Here is a 14,045-nt window from a genome sequence, read left to right on the forward strand (position 1 = left end):
AAAAAAAAAAAAAAAAAAAAAAAAAGAAGAGAAAGAAAGAAAGGAAAGGAAAAGGAAAAGAAAGATTTTAATATCTTCCTGCTATCATTCCTCAGTGTGAAATTATCAGGTTAATATGTTTTTGGATTACATTGCATAAGTATAATTATTTTAAAAATTATTGTCTTGGAGCTAGAGAGATGGGTCAGTAATTAAAAGCACTTGCTGTTTTTACTGAACCCAGGTTCACTATCCAGGACCCACATGGAGATTCACAATCATCCAAACTCTACCTACAAGGGATCTAATATCCTCTTCTGGTCTCCACAGGCATCAGATGTGCAGGTTTATATACATAAAATAGTTTTTTTTTTTAAAAAAAAATCACTATTTGAGTTGCTACTTAAGTTTCCCTTTAGAAAATCATGAAATGGGCAGGTGGTCCAAGCTCTTTTTTTTTTTTTTTTTTTTTTTTTTTTTTTTTTTTTTTTTTAATTTTTGAGATAGACTTTCACAATGTTGCTCTGGGTAGAACTCAAGAGATCCATCCACCTACTATAATATATTTCCTGGGTGATGAGATTAAAAGCATAAACCAGCATACCAGCATATCCAGCCTGGCTCAAATCTTTAATCCCAGGATTCAGGAATCAGAGGTTTCTACAAGTTCCAAGCCAGCCTGGTCTATATCATAAGATTCTAACCTAAAACAAACAAAAATATATGAAAGGAATTTTTTATTAAAATTAAGACAAAATTTACCATTTCTGAAATGGTTCTTTTTGTTTGTTTGTTTGTTTTTGTTTTTTGAGACAGGTTTCTCTGTGTAGCCCTGGCTGTCCTGGAATTCACTCTGTAGACCAGGCTGGCCTTGAACTCAGAAATCCGCCTGCCTCTGCCTCCCAAGTGCTGGGATTAAAAGCGTGCGCCACCACCGCCCTGCTCTGAAATGATTCTTAATATACTTTTGTCATGCAGAGTAGTATTATCAGCACTGATGATTACAAAATCAATCAATTCAGAAAACATTGATGATGCCATCCCCTGCAATATCAAATATTCTGCCAAAATTTAATTCTTACAAAAAATAAGGCCATATATTTGTCTCATTCATATGCAAATATATTTTCATTCTTGGTAGATGGTAAAACTGTATGTATATCAAAGAACTATTTTTGAAATAAAATTTCTTATGATTTTTTTCGGTAAATGTTTGGTTTGTATACCAGTATTCTCAGAGTTGTGTAAATTATCTGGCTAAAAATAGCCATGATTGGAGAGATGGCTTAGCAATTACAAGTACTTTTTGCTCTTCTGGAAGACCCTAGTCCATTCACACTGGGCATCTCACAACTGCCTGTAATTCTAGCTCTAGAGAACCCAATACCTTGTGGTCTCTGTGGATACCCATGCATATATGGCTTACACACACATATATATATATATATACACACAATTTAATTTAACATCTTAGTAAACAAACAAAAAAATAGAAGGGCTCACAAGAAATCCTAGGTATAGAGAACTTGTCTAGGTAATTTTGCACCATTTGTTTTCCTCTAACTGCAAATGTGTTCCAAGCTAAAAAGAGAAGAGTTGTCAATATCAGCAAAAGAGATCCATGGAGTGACAAGTGGGTCTTATGATTTGTTTTCTACCAATTTCTATCCATATGCCCCTCTTACACTGTCTCCCACTCGTCCCTTCTACCAGGAACAAGATGGTTTACAAATGATTCACAATAAATAAGACCCATTGGTGTTTCCACTAAAAAGATGTTTCTTTCTGGCACACAAACTTTCAAGGTTGGAGGTATAGCTGTCAATGAACCAATGAAGAAGTAAGTACTGACAGGAGAGGGAAGACCCAAACAAAATAATGCAGACACAATCATCTCAGGAGTACAAATGTCTATGCTTTTAAAAAACTGTGATCTTACAGGCATTGTTTTTATGAACAATTGCACAAAAAAGTAAAGTCAAGTATGAAAGCAGTAGAAAAGTTTATTTATTCAGAAAAAGGATATACTTAAGACAGGAGATAGGAAACATTAAAAAAACAAAACAAAACAAAAAAAAAAACCCTTATCTTGTTATCCCAGTCTTTTAAACTTCCTTAAAGGTTAAGTTAAACTGAAGAGAAATAAGCTTAGAAAATAAAACACTTGCCAAATAGCTGTATGATTCCTAAGCCTTAAATCTGTAAATTCCTAGTACGGAGGGGTCACAACCACCCCTAACTCTAGTTCCAGATGATCCAACACCCTCCACCCTCTTCTAAACTCTGAAAGGCACCAGATATGCACATAGTGCATATAAACATTCATACACATAAGATAAATCTAAAAAAAAAAATTCCTTCACTATATTACTAGCACAGAATATCTTTTTCTAGATTTTTATAAATTTTAAGAGTGTGTGTGTGTGTGTGTGTGTGTGTGTTAGAGAAAGTGCCCTCAGAGGCTAGGCGTGTATTAAATTGCAGCTCCTTTAGAACTAGAACTATAAGTGCTTATAAGCCACCTAAGTGCTGAGATTCAAACTTTGGTCCTCAGCAAGAGGACATTAGTACATGTTTTCACTGAGCATCCCTCTGGCCCAAGAATCTTTCTTTTTTTTTTTCTTTTTTTCTTTTTTTTTGGCCTTTTTGAGACAGGGTTTCTCCATATACCTCTGGCTGTCCTGGAACTCACTCTGTAGACTAAGCTGGTCTTGAACTCAGAAATCCGCCTGCCTCTGCCTCCCAAGTGTGCGCCACCAAGATTCTGCCCGGCAGAATCTTTTTTTTCTAAGTAGTAATACAACAAGGACAATCAAAAGAACAATAGGAGATACTGCTTCAGGAAGACTGGGGTAAAAATAAAGGGTGATTTTTGAAGAGTCCCAGAACATACCAGAACGGTGGTGTTCTGGTGTTAGTAGACAAAGAGAGGACAAATACTGGCTTTTTTCTTTCATCACTCACCTGCCATTGAAGGCCCAAGAAATCCTAGTTGTTTAGAGGAGTCCTAGAAAAATAATTTTTTTCCCAGCCCAGATCTTTCTCCAAATTCACTCTGCAGACACTCACCCCCCCCCTCCACGCGCACACAATTTCATGTCCCTTAACAATGCTATTCTTAACATGTACATGAAATCTTAGCTGAAGAAACAGTATGATTACATAATTACACATACAGGAAAATCTTGGTATTTCATTATTCCTCTAAAACTATACTTAGTTTTTGTTGAAAACATTTTGCTGTGAAACTGACTTAATAATAAGATGCTCAGTTAAGACGTGAGACTGTATTAGTAAAGACTGAGCCGTTTTGTTTACTATCTTTATTATTTAATACATTTTTCCCAGCCTGCTCTTCAAAGGAAGAGAGAAAAATCTATACTAGTGCAATCAAACTAGAGATGCTATATTCCAAAAAAGCTGCTCAGAAAGGCTATGACCTAAGTGTTTAGCACTGACACAGATAAAGTTCAGGTGGTAGGTGTTATGTGTCTCACCCTTTAAAAAAAAAAAAATCACAATTCAGGTCCCATAGAGGAAAGCAGAGTGAAAAATGTCATTTCTCCGGCCTGCTCTCTACATTTCCCTATCATCCTTCAACTGCCCGGGTTCCCAGGGTACGTTCCCCAGCTCAGTCCCGCACTGCGTCACGAAACCGGTCAAATGGGGGCCATGCTCCTCCAATGACACCTCGGCGGTGACTTACAGTGCGCCCCTCTTGGGGAGGACTGTCCAACTACGTTAACTCCGGAACCGGGCAGGGGTATCAACAAAGAATCAGGCCGCAACCCAAGTGTCCAAAGGTCCTCGCTAGCTCGCGGCACTGGCACTGCCAAATCCACAGGATTCCAAAGGGTGACTTGCTCGTCGTCGCAGAACTGGGGGGAGGGGTGGCGCCAACCCAGAGCGCTCGGGGTCGATCCCGCTGGGCCTCTCGCCGGAGCGGACCTAGTCGTCGCCCCGCGGTCCCGACTCCTTCGCGGAGCTGCGGACCAGCGCTTCGGCCGCCAGGGCCAAACTTCACGAACCACTGCACACCCCGGTCCCGCACGCCATGAGCCACCCGCGAGCAGCGGAGGGGTTCGGCCCTATGGGGGCCCGGGCTGGTTACCCGGACCCAGCACGCAGGGGCTTAGCCAGAGCGCGGAATTAACAACAATGTCATTATGTCGCCCACGAGTGCCCATCTAGCCCGAGCACAGCTACCGCCGCCGACTTTTTGTCTAGAGCCCGCACCTTTCCTCCCTAGCGCCTCCGCAGCCAGCCCGGCCTTACCCGCCAGCTCGTCCGGCTCCAGCCCGCTGTCCGCATCGATCCCGCACAGCACGAAGTAGTGCGCGAAGCGACAGGCGGCTGAGGAGGATCCCGACCCCGAGCCCGGGCCCGGCGCCGCGCTGCTACCGCTCATCCCGCCGCGCTGCCGGTGCGGCCGTCGCTGGGGTTCGCGGAGGAGGCTCTCCGGCGTGAACCGATGAGAAGCCTCGCTGAGAAGCGTCGCAGGCTTCCCTCGCGGAGGAGGCCACCGCGCCGCTCTGACTGCGGTCTCCGCCGCGACCCTAGGACGACCCCGGCGCGCCCATGGCCGCGTAATCGCCGCAGCCGGGATCCTTCTAGACGCTGGTACCAGGGAAGCGGCCTCGGGCTCGCGCGCGGGCGGGCGGGATTCCGCCGCGGCGGGGGAGGGGCTCGCAGGGGGAGTGTCAGCTAGGGAGGCCCGCGCCGCCGCAGCTGCGCCCGCCGAAGCGCAGCGTCTGGCGCCCGCGGGTCAACAGAACCGCGCTGCGCGACGGGAGCGCCCGTAGAGCTCGGTGGCGCGCGGTCCGGGGCGCGCACCAGTGAGTTCGGAGGGATGGGGTGGGGGGCGCGTCGGGGTGCGTGCCCGCCCGCGGTAATAGTGAGGCAACCTCTCTTGCACAGTGCAGCCCTCAATAGCAGGTTAGAACGCGAGCAGGATCCTATCTTCCAGAGAGGATGTCGCCCAACCCAACCTAAACAATAACGTAGCTTTGGAAAAGGGAGACAGCACTCTGAGGTCATTTCCCACAACGTCTGTACCATATTTTTAAACTATCATGCAGATGCTTAACCATTTTAAGATCCTAGTCCCCGGCAGGACGTGGTGACTCACATCTATAATTCCAGCACTCTTGTGACTGAGGCAGGAGGATCCGGAGTTGGAGATCAGCATGTCTATCTACCTAAAGAGACTACATCTCAACACACACACACACACACACACACACACACACACACACACACACACACACACACACACACACACACACACACACACACACAGAGGCAGGGTAAATAACAACCTGGGTAATTTAACCCTTAGCTTCTATGGTACTCTCCAATAATCTTCCGGAACCCTTGAAATGACTTCTCTTACCTTCTTAGCTAGGTTGTACTTGGGGTGGGGAGTATTTTGCTTCCTGGTTCATCCTTTACAGTATCTACGGAATGTTGGATCCCGCTTGGCCTGCCATTTATATTTTAGTGAATGAAAAAATGATGATAATCTAGGTAGTATCAGATTGGTGCTACTGGGAAAAAACGAACTATGGTATTTATAATGTTTATGGATATTTAATGTTATGCAATTATTGCTTCTATTATACAGTACACAAAAAATATTTTACTCATTTCTATTTTTGTTGGCTTCTTGCAGAATGTTAGATTCTAAGCTAGTCAAACAAATACAGCAGAAAACTAATTTATTGTTTGTACTAATCAAGAAACATACTTTTTTGTTCATGTGAGCAGTAATTGATTTATAAAATTGTAAACATTAATGATTTAGTTTTTGTTTTATTAACATATATAGAATACTAGATTTAATTATGACATTTCCATACATGTACTTTCTTGTTTTTTTTTTTAAGATTTATTTATTATATGTGAGTACACTGTAACTGTCTTCAGACGCACAGAAGAGGGCGTCAGATCTCATTAAGGGTGATTGTAAGCCACCATGTGGTTGCTGGGATTTGAACTCATGACCTTCAGAAGAGCAGTCGGTGCTCCCGCTGAGCCATCTCTCCAGCCCTTGTTCTGTTTTTTGAGACAGGGTTTCTTTGTGTAACAGATCTGGCTGTCCTGGAACTGGATTTGTAGACCAGGCTGGCCTCAAACAGAGAGATCCTCCTGAGCCTTCTGAGAGTTGGGACTAAAGGCATGCGCTACCACAACCCAGCTTCCTGTACATATTTTGATCATATCTTTTTATAACCCTCCCGTACCCCCTGCCCCATTCCCTTTGATCTCCTTCCTTTTCACACCAAATCCTCCTTCTGCTCTCATGTCTTTAACCTTTTTGGTGATCTAATAAGTCCGTCAAACTTATTTTAATTTTAAAGACTTTTAAAAATGGCATTTTGGGTGTGTGTGTTTCTGTGCTTATGAACACATCAGGAAATGAGTTTCAGGAGTCAGTTTTCTCCTTCCATGATGTGGGTCCTGGATATCAAACCCAGATAGTCAGTCTTTGTGGGAAGTATCTCCTTATCTGCTAAGGCAATTTTCTGATCTATGGGTTTCATTGGAGTTGATTAAGGAGAATAGGTGAGCTTTTATTATAGGAGAATGGGCACTTTGTTAGTAATTACATCACTAAAGAAAATTTCTCCCTTAAGGGCCAAGCGTGTGTTTGTGTGTGTTGGGGGGTAGACACCTTTAATCCCAACACTCAGAAGACAAAGACAGGTGAATCTCCATGATTTGGAGGCCAGACTGGTCCACAAGATGAGTTCCAGAACAGCCAGGGCTATGTTAGAATACTTTCCATTCTGTTGGGGGTACATAACACAATTGCCACCTGAAAGGAAAACCTTTAATGGAGTCAGTCATCTCAGCTTTAACCTCTAATTAGCATAAAACATGCCAAGCTGTCACAATTCCAATTTCTACAAGAAAATCTGGAGTGACATTTTCTTATGCCAAGATTTTGGCTTTCTAGGAAAATCTTAACAAAGGCTATTTGGAAAAACAAATCCCTCATTATTTAGCTTTTTACATTTTATTTGTTTTATGAGCTGTGTCTGTATGTAGGCATGCTTGTGGAGGTCAGAGGTCAATTTGTAGGAACCAGTTCTCTCTTTCCATCATCGTAGGTCCTAGGAAATGAACTCAACTCATCAGACATGGCAGCAGGTGTCTTCACCTGATGAACCATGTTGCCAAACCCCTGATAGTTTTAGAAAAGGGGTCAGTTCATGCCAATAAATGTTTGGTAGTATAGCAGTTGGTTTAAATTTTTGTTTAAATTATTTTCTATCTTATTAAGTATCCTCAGCTGGAGAGATGTTAAAACATTTCATACACATATACACACATACTCACAAACATACATACCCACACACACACAACTTTATAAGACTGTTATTAAAGAACTCATACAACTCATTAATATAAAAACCAAACCATTTTCAAGAGTCTGTTTTAGGGCTGGCGAGATGGCTCAGCAGGTAAGAGCATGGACTGCTCTTCCGAAGGTCCTGAGTTCGGATCCCAGCAACCACATGGTGGCTCACAACCACCCGTAATGAGACTGGACGCCCTCTTCTGGTGCATCTGAAGACAGCTACAGTGAATTAAGCCGGAGTGAGCAGGGCCAGCAGAGGTCCTGAGTTCAGTTCCCAGCAGCCACACACATGATATAGCTCATGGCCATCAGTACAGCTACAGTGTACTCATACACATAAAATAAATAAAGTAAATCTTTAAAAAAAAAAAAAAGATTTACAAAAAAAAAAGAGTTTGTTTTATATCTACTATATGGTTTCTGGGGATTGAACTCCGGTCTTCAAGTTTGACAAGTGCTCCTGTCCACTGAACTATCTTGTCTGCCAACCAATACAATTAAATTTGTGTTTTTATTTGTTCATATGTACATATATATATGCCTGTTGGTCTTTATGTATCCCATGTGCATGCGGTGCCTAGGAGGAGGCATCAGATCCCTTGGACTGGAGCTAGAGGCAGTGAGCTGCCTGATGTGGATGCTAAGAATCAAGCCAGGTCCTCTGCAAGAGCAACATGTGCATATAAACACTGGGCTATCTCTCTAGCCTTACAATTTTTCTTTTGAGACAGGAGGATCTCCCTCTATATTCCTGGCTGCCCAGGAACTTGCTATATACTAGGCTGGCCTTGAGCACAGAGATATGCCTTAAAGGTTGTTAGTTGCCGGAGGTTTGGGAAAAGACTCCATGTAGTGCCTCCATCCTAGCTTCTGGTTTCTGCCAGCATCACTGGACATTTGATGGCCGTCTTAGTAAATGCTCTATTGCTGTGAGGAAACAGCATGCCCACAGCAAATCTTATACACGAAAGCATTTAATTGGGGCTGGCTTACAGTTTCAGAGGTTTAGTCCATTATCATCATGGTGGAAAGCATGGCAGACATGGTCAATGGAGAGGTAGCTGAGGGTTCTACAATTGGATCAGCAGGTAGCAGAAAGAGAAAAACTGGGTCTGGCTTGAGGATTTAAACTGCAAAGCCCATCCCCAGTGATACATTTCCTCAAACAAGGCCACATCTCTTAACAGTGCCACTCCCTAAAGACCAAGCATTCAAATCTAGGAGCCTATGGGAGCCATTCTTATTCAAACCACCACATTCCACTTAGCCTTATCATAATACAGAAATGCATTCAATCCAACTTCAAAAGTCTTCATAGGTATAACAATTTCAACACTGTTTAAAAATCGAAAGTCTCGTCTGAGAATCATGGCAATCTCTTAACTGTGAACCCTATAAAATAAAGATTAAAAAAAAAAACAGATCACATACTAACAATATACAGAATTTATATTGCCATTTTAAGCAGGAGAAAATGGAGCATAGAGAGGAAATACTGGACCAAAGCAAGACCAAAAAACAGCTGGGCAAACTCCAAAGTCTGCACCTCCATGTCTAGTGAAAATCTTCAGATCTTCATCTCCTTTCAGCTTTGTTGACTGCCACACACTTCTCTCTCTTGTGGCCTGGTTCCACTCCCTGTTAGCAGCTCTCCTTGACAGGTATCTCACAATTCTGAAATCTCTAACATTTTGGGGGCCCCAAGGCAAACCAGGCTTCACCTTCACAGCTTCCCTCAGTGGCCTCACTGGGCCTTCATGCAGGGGCATCCCTCACACATGCTTAGCTTCAGCAGCTTTCCTTAGCTGGGGAGGGAGATTCTACAACCCCTTTCTTGTATCTTTGACTCTAAAGTTAGAACCATATGTCTAAAGCTGCCAAGTCCTACTGCTTGCTGGGCCTGAAACATGGCTGCCTTGTCCAAATACATTTTTTGCTAGCTTTCTTTTTTCTGATGTTTTCTTTCACTGCCTAAGTGTACCTTTACTTGGAACTTGCTCTGTAGACCAGGCTGTCCTTGAACTCTGAGATCTACCTGCCTCTGTCTTCTGACTTCTGGGATTAAAGTGATGCACCACCAAACCAGGCCCTAAATTTTTCTTTAATTCCTTTTTACAATTAGAAGCTTAGCTGGTCACCACTTCCTTTATTCTGTTTAGCATCAGGCTTTCTTTATCTTCTTGAGCAGGAGACTAAGCTCCATTACACCCCCTGTTGCCTCCTTTGTCCTCAAATGGTACACTTTGTATTTTTCCTTGCTCATCTTGCTCCTTTTCATTATAGATCTACATAAGCTTGGCCTCTAAAAACCAAGCAATACAGTCAACACTAGGCTGTTGGAAAATCTCCTTTCCCAATGCTGTTAATCTAAAACTCTCTACTTTAGCCTCAGACAGATTTTTTTTTTTTTTTTTTGACAAGGGCAGAAAACAGCCACATTCTTCACCAAAATATCACAAGACTCTCTAGGCCACTTACTGATATTCTCCTCTGAAACTTCTTGAGCTGTCCCCCACCCCCAGGTCAAATCACTCTCAGCACCACTGACTTTTATGCTCTACTAGCATAGCCCATTAAGATCTACTTAAAGCATTCAACTTCTTTCCTAATACAAAGTTTCAAAGTCTACATTCCTCCAAAGAAAAGCATGCTCAGGCCTATCACAGCAATACAACCACTTCTGGTACCAACTTCTGTATTAGTTAATGTCCTATGGCAAGTCTTATAAAGGAAAACATTTAGTTGGGACTGGCTTACAGTTCAGAGATTTAGTCCATTATTGTCATGGGCAGGAAGCAAGGGAGTGAGCAGACAGATATGATGCTGGAGAGGTAGCTGAGAGTTCTGTATCCAGATCTATAGGCAATAAACAGGAGGATGAGAGGACACTGGGCCTGGCTTGAGGCAGCTCTTTCCAAGCCTGTAACAGGTAACAGCCTTGCAACCATCTTGACAGTGACATTTTGAAATGTGTTTCACTTTGTTGCACAGGAAACTAGCCTTGAAGCCTGTGCTAAAGTCACTCCCCTTCCGGCCTCACAAGGGTTTGCATTATCACCTGTTTGTATATCACCTGTTGTTGAAACAGCATGGTCTCATTGTATAGTCCAGGAAGCAATCTTCCTGCTTCAGCCTTACAAGTGCTAGGATTATAGGTATGAGTCGCTATGCCTTGCTAACATCCAGCTTTTAATGATTCTTTAAAAATCACAGAAAGTTCATTGTCTATTGTCTCCCACTATGAATTCAGAGGCATCTGTAATTAGTCACTCTGTTAGTGTTATTATTTCAGGTATATTAACTGTGTCAATCTTATTCAGCTAATCTTCACAAAGTACTATAAACTGTATGGCTTATAAACAATGCGATTTATTTCTCAAAGACTGGAGGTAGGTAGTCAAAGATGTAGGCACTGGGGATTCTGTCTGGTAAGGGCTGTTTCCTATTCCTATGCCATGTGTTTTTAGTGTATTCTCACATGGGGTAAGAGATAGCTGTTCTCTGTTTTAAGGGCATTCATCCCATTTAGAAGGAGTCTAACTTCGTAGGGCATGGTGCCATGCTTCTGTAATTATATTTGGGAAGTGGGAGGAGGAGGGCCAGGTGTTCAAGACCATCCTTGGGTATACAGCAAGTTTGAGAACAACCTAGGTTACATATCCTCCTCCAAAAAGAGAAAGAGTCCACTCTCTTGAACTAATGACTTCCCAACAGCTTCTCCTCTTCAATATCACCTTGAAGGGTGGGTTTCAACAGAAAAATTTAAAGAAATCATAAATCATTCAGACCACAACATTTAAGTTTTTCTCCCAAGAGATAGGGATATAGCTCAGTTGGTAGAGTATTTCAGTTTGATTGCCAGCACTACATAAATTGGGGATGGTGTATGCCCTAGCAATAATCCCAAAGTTTGGAAAGCAGAGACAATGAACACATGTTCAAGGCCAGCCTGACCTATATATTGATTTGCAGGCTGGACAGTACTATGTAGTACTGTCAAACAACAAACAACAAAAACAAGCAATCAAAAGACTTCAAAATCATCCTCAGCTGCACTGCAAGTTCCAGCCTGGAACACATAAGACTCTGCCACGAAAACACAGCACAGTTTTTCTTCCCAACTTGTGCAGCCAAGAGTTTTCAGAGGCAAACAACTGTTTTCTCTCCTCATACCCACATACCACAATTATTCTCTCAGATAATCGATTCACTAAATTCATTCCTCAGTGAAGAGCGTATATCTAGAGTAAATATAAAACACAAACCTTTATGCTCTTCAGTTATAATCAATTCAATATGGCTACTATTCATGAGGCAATTATTTTAAGCTTAGCAAATCAACTACAGCTCCTTTATTGAATTAGGCTTGATACTGTAGAGCTTCCAGGGTGTTTATTTGCCTTAGCGTACTTCTAAGCAGTCTTTAACCTCCATGCTAATAACCCCCATCCTCTGCATCCACCTCTAGGTAATGATTTTAGTTTAATGAGAGTTCATGGAAAACGTTTGAGAAAAGGTCTCATTTTAAACTTTTTTGATTCTTTGTGAATTTCACATCATGTACCCCTATCCCTTCATACCTGCCTGCTGCCCCAAAAGAAAACAAACAAACACCCATCTCACTGTGGAAGCTGCTGTGTGTCATGATGTGTCACACAGAACATCCTTTTGCCGAAACAACTTTACTTAGAAATGTTCTTTGCAATGAGTCATTGGTCTGGTTTGAGTTTCCTGGCTTCTGCTATACCATCAATACTGGGTCCTCACTGGGACTCCTCTTGGATATTCTATTGTTGCCCTGTGTCATAGAAATCCTGAAGCTTTGGATCTGTAGAACCAGTCCTTTCACACACATCAGAGGTTCATGGATGAGGTAGATATTGGAGTGGACCAACTCAAAGCCCTAGATCTGGGCCTGGGTAGTAGCTGAGTTGGTCAGTCTGCCAACTCACCTGTACCTGTACCACCAGAGCCAGCTCTCCAGGTGATAGAGGTGAGGCAGTCTCTCCTGTACTCCTGCTCTTGCTCCCTCACCGCCCCCCCTGCTCTACTATGCTGCCCAGGGAGCCCACTCTCCTGAATGCCATAGCCAGTGAGGGGCAGGGCCAGTTCTTCCTCACTCAGTTTATTGGGGCCAGCTCTCTGGCACCAACATCAGCAGAGCCTGCTCTTCCATGCTGCTCAGGCAAGGGATTGGGATAGCTCAGCACAGTACTGGAATATCTACTCGGCCTTAGGCACCAGCCAGACCCCCCGCCCCCCGCCCTCCCCATGGCCTTTGATGGTAACTTTGGCCATGGTCATTGACACAGACCCAATTGCAGCAGGACCAAAGACCCAGACATGGCCCTCAGTGGCAGCTTGGCCTAGGATGTCACCATGGCTTCAGGTGGCAACACCGGCCACTCAGATCAGTTTGCCCCATCCCCATTCTGTCAGTATGGTCTCAGGAACTCAAAGTGGTCCCAGGTATCAGCCCAGACCACAGACATATGGATGGTCTTTGGTGCCAACACACACTACAGCCATCAGCACAGACCACTGTAGGGCCATGGACCCAGACATCACCATAACCACAGGTAGTTGTGCAGGCTCGTCAGATCCACCCATTGTAGTGTCTCTAGTTCTATCTCACCATAGCACACAAACTGCCTGGCTTTGCTTTCTCTCCCATATTTTCACCTTGTACTCCCTCTGTCCCATCTCATATTTCCTCATTGTAGTGTGCTCTTAACAGGGCCCAGGGTCTAAACTGTCATTGTCTCTATATCTCTCTTATACCTGTAAGGATACTTGGGAGGCCAAGACAAGAAGAGTGTAGTGAGATCCAACCATTCTGGGTCACAACAGGAGATTCTGTTTCTTGGTTTTTGTTTTTATTTGTTTGTTTGTTTTTGGCTTTTTCAAGACAGGGTTTCTCTGTGTAGCCTTGGCTGTCCTGGAACTCACTCTGTAGCCCAGGTTGGCCTCGAACTCAGAAATCCGCCTGCCTCTGCCTCCCAAGTGCTGGGATAAAAGGCATGCGCCACCACCGCCTGGCTGGTTTTTGTTTTTAAAGGGATATGTGTATAGAAGTGTTGGAGAGATAGCTCCATGGTCAAGAGCACAGGTTGCGTTTTCAAGGACTCAAGTTCAGTTCCCAGAATCCACATAGTAGTTCAGAATCTTCTGTAATTGTCCCAAGGAATCCCATTCCCTCCTCTAGCCACTGTGGACTGTTATGGGACATTTGATTACACTCTGAACCCCAAGATTGTGTTATTTACTGGAAAACCCTGTTTCTAGTTGTGCTGTAACTCAGTCCTAGCACACACATTTAAATCTAAGAACTTTCTGTTTATTGTAAACAGTATTAAATAAAGTCAATCAAAGGTCAAGAGGAGGAGCAAGCAACCAGTTGACAGGGAATGAACATAGGTAAAAACCGTAGAGTAAGAGGAAGTCTGGGGGCTAGAGAGATGGCTTAGAGGTTAAGAGCACTGGCTGTTCTTCCAGAGGTCCTGAGTTCAATTGCCAGCCACCATATGGTGGTTCATAACCATCAATAATGAGATCTGGTACCCTTTTCTGGCCTGTAAGCATACATTCAGGCAGAACACTGTATACATAATAACTCTTTTAAAAAAATAAATCTTTTTTTTTTAAAACTTTTATTGCATTATGATGAGAAAAGTTACATGATTTCAATTTATCGGAATTTGTT

General features: G+C 43.1%; 1 protein-coding gene across 7 annotated transcripts in view; it reads right to left on the minus strand.

Annotated features, from left to right (window-relative positions):
- The window catches only part of Dennd5b (DENN domain containing 5B), a 152,393-nt gene that overhangs the window by 118,816 nt on the left and 19,532 nt on the right, over positions 1–14,045 (minus strand). The window contains exon 1 of one of the 7 annotated variants that reach the window (XM_031383977.1): positions 4,255–4,710. The exons of 3 other annotated variants lie outside the window; for them this stretch is intronic. In XM_031383977.1, coding sequence (XP_031239837.1) covers positions 4,255–4,387 — 133 coding nt within the window. In that variant the 5' untranslated portion in view covers positions 4,388–4,710. Of the gene's footprint in view, positions 1–4,254; positions 4,711–14,045 lie in introns of those variants that run through there. 3 more of the 7 variants (XM_031383978.1, XM_031383980.1, XM_031383979.1) reach the window with 3 other exon arrangements.

The sequence above is a fragment of the Mastomys coucha genome, unplaced genomic scaffold, assembly GCF_008632895.1.
Source record: "Mastomys coucha isolate ucsf_1 unplaced genomic scaffold, UCSF_Mcou_1 pScaffold20, whole genome shotgun sequence".
Lineage (NCBI taxonomy): Eukaryota > Metazoa > Chordata > Mammalia > Rodentia > Muridae > Mastomys > Mastomys coucha.